This window comes from Microtus pennsylvanicus, chromosome 8, assembly GCF_037038515.1.
Source record: "Microtus pennsylvanicus isolate mMicPen1 chromosome 8, mMicPen1.hap1, whole genome shotgun sequence".
NCBI lineage: Eukaryota > Metazoa > Chordata > Mammalia > Rodentia > Cricetidae > Microtus > Microtus pennsylvanicus.
Genome location: NC_134586.1, coordinates 54,273,890 through 54,283,285, shown reverse-complemented (window position 1 = coordinate 54,283,285; position 9,396 = coordinate 54,273,890). Strand labels below are relative to the sequence as shown.

At 51.2% G+C, this 9,396-nt stretch overlaps 1 protein-coding gene across 1 annotated transcript; it reads right to left on the bottom strand.

Moving 5' to 3' along the window:
• Positions 1-2,914: 2,914 nt before the first annotated feature.
• Trh (thyrotropin releasing hormone) lies at positions 2,915-5,876 on the bottom strand. The gene is made up of 3 exons (XM_075982004.1): positions 5,356-5,876; positions 4,496-4,702; positions 2,915-3,968 (listed from the first exon to the last, which is right to left on the bottom strand). The coding sequence occupies exons 2-3, from the start codon at positions 4,692-4,694 to the stop codon at positions 3,406-3,408; spliced, it is 762 nt and encodes a 253-aa protein (XP_075838119.1). The 5' UTR covers positions 4,695-4,702; positions 5,356-5,876; the 3' UTR covers positions 2,915-3,405.
• Between the last annotated feature and the right edge of the window lie 3,520 nt (positions 5,877-9,396).

Sequence of the window (9,396 nt, the reverse complement as noted above, 5' to 3'; positions counted from 1 at the left end):
CTTCTCTGGCTCTGCCCTCTGCGGCACACACGGCTTGTCTTCTAAACTAGGCAGGCTACACCCCACTGCTGCTGCTATTCTTGGTGGTCATCCCAAGGTACTGGTATTTTCAAAACCTTGGGTCTTAGACTGCAACTGGGCAGCGCTTTATCACCAATAGGCTCTCTTGGACTCTCTTCATGGTGCCAAGCCTAGACTTTTCTTCATGACCCCTTCAGTCCTGGGGTTTCAACTGCTACTGAGGCTGTAGCTTCACCAATGGTCTCTCCTGGCCTCTCCACAACCCTTACAGACCTTCAGAACCAGTACCACTTGGGAGACTTTGACACATTACCAAGTTTGGCTGCCAGCACAAGGTATAGCCTAGGCCACCTCTAGAACACAGCTTCTGTGTGCTGACTCTCAGGAAACACTTCCCAGAAGAGTCTAGCTCAGCCGTTCTGGTCTCCTCTTAATCACTGCTGATTTCTCAGCTCCAGCTGACTAGTGTAATTATCCCGTACAACAAAAGTTTCACTTTGGTGGTTCTGGTCTCTAGTTAATCATGGCTGATTTTTTAGCCCCAGTGGATCAAACACCACATATTCTTCACACAAATGACCCAGGAGATTCTTTGCTTCCCTTTGGAACATCATAAAAAAGCAGGCCTTCAACATCTGCATGGTTTCTCAACATTCTTTTTGTTTGTTTTGAGACAGGGTTTCTCTGTATAGTCCTGGCTGTCCTGGAACTCACTCTGTAGACCAGGCTGGCCTCAGACTCACAGAGATCCACTAGCCTGTGCCTCCTGAGTGGTGGGGTTAAAGGCGTACGTTACCTGCACTACCACCGCCTGACTGCTCTCAACTTTCTTATTTCCTAAACTCCTAAAGGACAGCTCACTGAGCTCTCAACACTCCTGAAGCCCTTATACAATCTTCCCCCAGGCAACACAGTCACGACTGTCATAGCAACACCCCATGGACATGTTTTAATTAGTGTTACTCTGGCTGTGGTGAAATACCTTGATCAAAAGCAACCTGTGGAAATAAGCGATTATTTGGCTTACGTATCCGGAGCCATGGTCCACTGCGGGAAGTCAAGGCAGAAGCACCAACACGACAGGAACCTGGAAGCAGCATCTGATGCAGAGGCCATGGAGTGCTGCTTACTGGCTTGCTCCTCATGGCTTGCTCAACCTGCTTTCTTACAGAACCCAGGACCACCAGTCCAGGGGAGGCCCCACCCTCAACAGGCTGGACCCTTCTCCACCTGATGGGGAAGCTTTGTTAACCAATTATCTTCAACAGGTGGGACCAAGTTAGGGTGTAGCCTTCTGGGACCTGTGGTGCTGGGGAATGGGCGGGCACATGGCCCACCTGGGCTTTCTCTGTGGCTCCCACGCAGCACAGCTGAGCTTGGACTTCTCGTTTCTGTTTTGTGAGGTTTTTCCCTTATAATAAATAAAACTGTAATTGCTTTATCTTGTAGTTAGCCTGGTTATTTCCTGAATTGAGCTAACTAATACACTCACCAATCACTAATTAAGAAAATGTGCTACAGGCTTGGCTTCCTCCAGCCTCACCTTTGGAGGCATTTTCTTAGCTGAGGGTCCGTCTTCTCAGATGACTCTAGCTTGGGTCAAGTTGACAAAACTAGCCAGCAGCCTGCTCAGTCATCCTATAGACCCAAGGACCTCAAAGCTTCTGTGTGGGAACTGGACCGAACCTGACAGGATTGGGCAGCAGAAGACATGGCATTTGCTCCCCTCAGAGCTTGGAAGAGGGTGGGAGAGGGAAGAGAGGCTCGCACACATTTCCGTCTCACATACTCCCCCAGAACAAGCAGCCTCAGCCAGCGGCCCTTGTTGATGTCCTACACTTTTGCCTCAGGTGCTTTTTCTCAATTGAGACTTGGGCTTAGATATTTCCTCCTCCAGGGAGGCCTCTCTGCTTTGCCAGTTTCTCCTTCCTTCTCATTTCCCCGAACCAGTGTTTCTCATGCCAATCTGTCCTCCTCTGTTCGCTTGTTTTGTTTTCCCACTGGTGGAAAGTCAGGCCGGAAAATTAAAACAGAGGTGACTTGAAGCTTGTAATAGCGTTTATCAAATACCTTCTTCAGGTCAGGCCCTGATCTAGGAGACTTCGAGGAGGAACGGAAGTTGGTAAGGGTTTTTATGTGGTAGGAAAATGCAGGTTGCGTTTGTTTGGCAATTGGTTAAGTTTGGTGACGCTCTTTAGAGACTCTCAGGGACTTAACTTTGTTTCTGCACCCCCTAAGTCTGCCCATTGGCCAGAATCGATCACGTGACTTTGTCCCACTCACAAAGGAGGCTGGGAAATGTAGTTGCCAAGTGCAGAGCGGCTCCCTCTCTGACTTTAGCCTATACTGAGCAAGATGTGTGCGGGAGTCCCAGGCTGAAGGAAGTGTCCACACGTACCCACACAGAGAAGGTGGCATCAGGTAAAGGATGCACAGGAGCCAATTCCTTCACTGAGTAACATTACCTAGGAGGACTGTATGCACGGCACAAGTGCGTGTTCAGGGACAGCGCTCGCGGATACGGTGTCAGGTGACTTCAATTTGCCCCCTCCTAGCCTGCTTCCCAGAACTCCAGAAGTCCCCCAGTTTTAGTCACAGTAACATGTGCTCCCCCAGTCTGGAAGACTCTAGGCTCCTCTGCTGCTCGCTAGGTCTGCTCCAGTCCCTAATCTCTACCCACCACACCCAGCCAATAAGACTCTAGAGCCGAGACCCCTTTGCCACAGTTACATAGTGGTCTGAGATTGTGGACAGGCAAGAGAGTCCTGATTTCCTCAGTGGAGAGTGAACACTTTTAATGTCCTCTGAGCGGACAAACATCTGTGGCTGGGTGCCATCCCCAAACACCCCCAAAGAAAACCTGCAATCTAGACAGAAGAGCAAGGCAACAGATGACCTGAATTTATTTTATTGTTGTTGAGATTAACAAGAGCATGGGATATATACAAGATGTGGCCCCCCAGGGCATGTCAGAATACCAACCCCCAAACTTCCCAGGGCCCCCAGCCTTGAAGGGGGGTGCTGAAATTATACCAGGTCAGTCTTGCCACATGGGGTAGAGGATGGAACTTGGATTTTGACACCAAAACTTTTCAATCCCACCCTTTCGAGGAGGTCCCATCTTGGCCAGTGCCGAGGAGTGTGTGACACTGTGGGGCTGTCTGGGACAAGGACAATGACAACGAGACAGGCCCCTCTTGCTTGCAGGGACAAGTAGGGCTCTAACTTCCTGACTGGGGTCATTAAAGTGGGTAAGGAAGGGGATTGGGAAGATGCTATGAACAGAGGGCTCAGGGTTAACCTCTGAGGGGGGAAAGGTGGTGAAGGAGACAGGGTGGAGCACACAGGGCTTCAGTCATCCTAGACTAAAGCCTGGCTCTGGGTTTAGTCTTCCAACAGAGGCCCCCTGACCCAGTTTTCCAGCTCTGGACTTTGCTCCTCCAGGGACTCTTGACCCCTGCTCAGTTCACCCAGGAGCTGGAGCAGGCCTGTTTGGCCACAAGTTCCCTGGGGCCCACAAGGGTGACCCAATGCCCTCTTGCCAGGATGCTGGCGTTTCTCAGGCATTGGGACACCCTCTCCCTCTTCTTTTTGTTCCCAGCTTCTCTGAAGCTTGGGATCTATGAATCTCCGGCCCGGATGCTGCCTCTTGGTGAGATCAGACTCCATCCAGGGGGAAGATCTCCGGCCGGGGTGCTGCCGCTTGACTTGGGGGGCATCTAGGAACCAGGAATCCAGAAAGAAATCTGGTACCCTGGACTGTGGCATCCAGTTGCTGTCCTCTGAGTCCACCCACGAATACTTGTCCTGGTTGGCACGGCGGCCAGGGTGCTGTCGTTTGTGGGGAGTCCAGGTTCCCCCTTCTCCCATGTCCCCCCTCTCTTCAGCTTCAGTTTCTTCTTCCTCCTCCCTTTTGCCTGGATGTTGACGCTTTGTGATCCAGGAGTCTGGAGAAGGAAAAGCCAGGGTTGGAGAACCTGGTCCCTTCATCAGGGACACTAGCCTTCAGGCCATGACCCACTCCAGACTTCTACTGTCCTAGCACTGCTGACAGCTCCTTCCATTGTCTGCTCCTCAGGCCTTATAGACAACCCCACCCTGGGGGGGGGAGATGTTTAAGGGCACTGCCTCAGCTCTCTGCTTCCTTTTTGGGTGACCATAAGTCACTTGAATTCTCTGAACCTCAGTTTTCAGTACAAAATGGCAATGTTCCCGTATAGGTAGGGCAATACATACAAGTGCTTAGTATTTAAAGCAATTAAAACTGTCACAGATAGGGATCACATGAAATTGTGACTACTGAAGTCTGTCTTCTGATTATGTCCAGCACTAAGAATTACTGTGGTCCCAAGGGTTGGTCACCTCTTCACCCTGTTGAGGAAGTGGCTATGAGGCTATCTGAACTTATGTCTGGAAGGGACATGACAGGTGGCTCCCTACCCATTCACATAGCTCCCCTACCCCCTATATTTACCTAAGGCCGCACCTAGGTCCCCTCGCACCCGCTGCAGGTCTTTCTGCAAGAATCGACGTTCTGGACGTATCTGGATGTTCCCCAGGTGGGGAGTCACTGCACCCTCCTCCTGGGCTGCCTCCAGCAAGGCGCAGGATTCGGGGACACCAGTCAGGATGAAGATCAAGCCCAGAGCCAGCAGCAGCCAAGGGCCCGGCATCGTGGCGTCTAGGGTCAAAGACAGTGGGAACAAGGGTGAATGCACCGTGATCCTCTGGGGCCACCCCTACCCCCAACAACAGGGTCACCCGCCACCTGTCTGGTGCATCTAAGCCTCTGGCAACTCTCCTGGTCCACTAGAGCAGCCAAGTCAGGAGGCGGTGGAGGTGGAAACCCCTTTGTCCCCACCATCCCTTACTGTCTCCTAAAGCACAGGAAGTCAGCGCTGCGTTTGGGATTGAAACTCCTGTGTTACCCACCAAGGTTGCAGCGCTGGCCCGAGAAGCTAAAGTCATCGCTGCCAAAATTGTCCCCAAGGTTTCATTCTAACCCTAGCCCTCCACTGCCAGCCTCCTTCCTTACTCCAGAATTGAGATTCTGGCTCGCTGCAAGAACTCCTCGTGCAACCCTGCGGCTCCTGTCTAAGCTAAACCAGGAGTCTCTTTGGACGCCCATATCCTAATTCCCAAACGAAAAGGTTCTACTTCTAATGTTAATGTACGCCTTGAACTCTGGGGTGGGTCCGACCGTTGTAGCGTAGACCTGTTGGTGGACCTCTTCCATCCAGCGCTCCGGGTGTCCCTGTCAGTGAGCTCCATAAAGGCGATGGAGGAGAGTAGAAGGGGGACACCTGTTTGGGGTCCCGGGGTCGGAGGCATTACCTGTGCGGTGGAGACTCCGCTGTGCAGTTGGAGATGCTGAGCTGCAGAGTGCAAACCGGTGGGATAGACTCTGCAGAGCTCCAGGATCCCGCGTCGACTGCTCTCTCCTCCGAGGGGCCGTCGCTTATATGCGCTCGTGATGCCGCGCCAGTGAGGTCAGCGGGGAGGGGGCGCAGACCGAAGGCAGGGGTGCTGACGGCAGAGCCGAGCCGGGGGACCCGCCCGCTTTCCGGAAACACGGTGGGGGCCAAGCAAGGAGGCGCGGCTGGCGCAGGTTGGTGGCTGCACCCAGCTCCCGAGGTCTGTTGACTAAGAGAACATTTGACTAGGGAACAAAGGGAGGGACAGACATCCCGGGAGTAGCCGGAGATGGAAAGGTGGCAAGAAAAGGGGGACCAAGAGACACATGCACGCAGACACCCAGAAACAAGATCGATGCAGGGTGTGAGAGAAAGGAGGTAGTGACTGATGGCACCTGGTCTTGGCTGTGTCACTGGCTGAGTTCCCCTCCTCTCAGTTTTCTCATCTGTGCAATGGAAGAGGGCAAGGTGCACTATGGCTACAACCAGCTTATGTGACTTTTTGGCTCAACTCTGACAAGATCCTGAAAATACCTGAATAAACATCAAAGCTAGATGCTAAGAACGAAATTGAGGGTATTTGAAATGGCTCAGTGGTTAAGGGTGCCTGCCACCAGGGCTGATCACCTGAATGGACCCCAGAAGGTCGTCCTGTGATTTCTACCCTCTGAGTACTGTGACACCCATAATACATACCCCCACCTTAAATAATTATTAAAAAATTTATAAAAATTTTAATTAAAAACTAATAATAAAAAAGAACAAAATTGACTTTTCTGGAAAATTAATGGTCCCACATATTTCCCTGACCTCAACCAGCTGGAACTGAGCCAAGATGTTCCCAGTGACCATGCTTCCCACCTCATCCTGAGGACTTCCAAGAGGGACATTAGAGCCCCTGATAACCTCACACTCTGATTTGTCAGTCCAAATAATTGAGTATTTTGTGTATGTTTCAGGCATATTAATAAGTCCGGCAAGGGATTACAAAGGCATCTCCATGTAACTCCTGCTCCTGGTAGATAGAGGCCGAACTTTCTGGGCATTTCCACACCCACCAGTCATCTCGTTACACCTTCCTGTCACCAGCAGGAGAAAAAAGATACAAGTTGGGAGTCATTATCCCATTTCACAGATAAGAGTCAGGGCCCTACGGAGGGAAAGCTACTGAAGACAAAGTTGGGAGGGGATGTTTAGATTTTAGCTGGGGTCTTTGCCTTGGTCTCAGATGAAGACAGTTAGGATCTGGGGTCCTCATCTGACTCAGCTTCCTGATCTCCAGGCACCTTTATGTCTCTGGGTCATAAGAGTGTCATCAGGCAGATGGGAAATCTAAGACCCCAGTTTGACCCCTGCCCCCCAGCCAGACTCCAGGGTTTGAAGAATTTGTCCCCTGCCTGTTTCCTCCTGCTTGGATATGACCTTGGCTATTCTGAGCAGCTGTGACCACCCACAGACGATCCTCACTAGCGAAGGTTGTTAACATGCCCTGATTATGGGCTGGAGATCGAAGCTGTAAGTTGCCCCCATGGTACTTCCTAGTGATGTAGCTGCCTTTGACTCACCCATGCTCCACAATGTAACCCTAATAAACTCCTTGGTTCACCAAGCTAGACCTTTCTTTGACTCACTGACACCCTCTGGGGCGAAAGAATGTTTCTCCAGTTCCAGAAAAGGTCATGTGACATGAGTTAGCTAAGCCATCAACCTTGCTTTCCTATGCAAGTAAGAATGGACCCTGGGCTGCAGATGTGAGCAGTTACTAGGTGTTTCTCCCCGCAAAGACAATTCCCTCGTACAGATATTCTCCAGCCTGTGCCTAAGGAAGCCATCCGAGGGTATCTGGTACAGAATGGCTTCTTGAAGCCACAGATGCAAATGCCAGGTGCCTCCCCGTCAGGAGGGGGCTGCTTAAATCAAGTGGGCGTCTATCCAAGATGACTCTCAGATCTGCAATTTGTGTGTTGTGGAGTGAGCTACAAGACCCAGTGCAGGATAAAAGTAGAGGGGAGGAAAACCACTGGCAGACCACTAAGCCTCCTTACATGGAGAAAGGGAGCGAGGGTGAGCTTCAGGCCAGGATGGACACTCAGCATGATGCAGGAGGCTTGTTTTTCACTGCCAGTCCTTAATGAGTTGGTTTTTTTTTTCCTTCTGTGTGGCAGCATATACCCATGGAGAAACAGCACCGTCAGGACCTGGCCAGCTGGGATTTAAAGTCCAGACCAGGCCTGGGGGCTGGGATAGATGCGAGGGACTGGGGCCTACGCTCCCAACTTGACATCCTGGTCTACAGAGTGAACTCTAGGACAGCCAGAGCACCACAGAGAAACCCTGTCTCATAAAAACGAGCAACAAGGGGCTGGAGAGATGGCTCAGAGGTTAAGAGCATTGCCTGCTCTTCTAAAGGTCCTGAGTTCAATTCCCAGCACCCACATGGTGGCTCACAACCATCTGTAATGGGGTCTGGTGCCCTCTTCTGGCCTGCAGGCATACACACAGACAGAATATTGTATACATAATAAATAAATAAAAGAGCAACAAAAAGGAGTAGGATATGAAGTGTTGCCTGCTGGAGGGCACAGGATGTGGCCCGCTGATGGGCCTGTTGCTGGGTTGGCCAGGGTGGCGGGAGAGAAGAGAGGTGTTCCTAGGAAGCCCAAGGAAACAGAGTGGGAACTCCTTAGCTTTGACCCCTGTGGACTTGCTGATTTTGGAGAGATCACCCCTCTAGGATTAGCCCAGGCGACCCTTTCATATGCAGAATGACCCAGCCGTGTGATCTTTCCCAGCCGTGGCTCCTAACACCCTCGTTAAAGTTCAGGTGTTCTAAACCACTTTCACCCGCCGGCCAGCCAGTTAAGGCGGGTACCAGAAGACAACTATTGCAGTGTTTATGCCCAGTTCTGGTGACCAACACTGGCCAGTCCTAACCTGATGAGCCTGTCTTGACCAGCCCCTTCTATTAGCCGTCTCTAGCCCTCATTCTTCCCTCCACCAGCTTCACCTTCTGACCTGGGACTTCCCTGCGCAGCACCTGTCACCTGGTGTGGGGTGGATGCCCCACTGTTCCGCTCCTTTCCTCATAGCTATCCTGGGTTTTATTCTGAGACAGGGTCTTGCTGTGTAGCTAAAGCTAGCCTGACATTATGTAGCCCAGGGTGGCCTCCAATCTGAGAACGGATTACAGGACTGTGCCACCATGGCTGTTACAAAATGTTCAGTCCTAGCCACGTCCTTCTGACTTCACCACACCTGGATGTGCCTGAATTCCAACCTACATTTTCACAGCAAGTCCTTCTCCCTTTTGCTGAGGATCCGAAGGGAGGGCTCTCCTGTCGAACTACAAAGAACTACAAAGAAGGACGCGGTTCCTGTCTTTAGTTCTCAGATTATTTCAACTGGAGCTTTGAACGTGAACGCTGGGATTATTGTGACAGACATGCCTATTTCTACCTCCTATTTCCTATTTAACCTATTTCTAACCTCCAAGAGCCCTAATGCACACCACCGTAGGCGTGCTAAATCTGGACGGCCTTAGGCGGTGGTGGTGATCTGACCACCAGCGAGCCTAGAGGCCACTGAGGATGGCCCCTCCCTCCTCACGATCAGCTTTGGGCCACGCCTCCTGTTTTCCCAGTGAAAGTGCTAATTTTAAGAAAGGGGACAATGAGACAGTCACCTTTCTTAGAATTTGAAAGGCCCGGAGAAAGGATAGAGGAGGCTTCACAACCGTCCCTCATAATTAGCATAAGAAAGGGAAGAAGCCGCTACCGGGCTTTGTGAAGGAGCAAGGGAAAGCCGTTTCCTCCTGGGAAAACTTGGTTACTTTGTGGATTTTGTTTTTTATCTTCTTATAATTCACTTTAGTCTACTCTGTTATGTAATTTCTGATCGAAAGAAGAGAATCTGGGTCCTACCGCTGCCCCTTGTGGAGACAGGCCACCTAAAACACTCAGTT

Bases quoted from the DNA above. Each gene is read 5' to 3' on its own strand.
- Trh (XM_075982004.1), bottom strand. From the start codon at position 4,694: ATGCCGGGCCCTTGGCTGCTGCTGGCTCTGGGCTTGATCTTCATCCTG. The intron at 3,969-4,495 runs GTAAATATAGGG...TTCCTTCTCCAG, and splicing joins GGACCTAGGTGCGGCCTTAG to ACTCCTGGATCACAAAGCGT.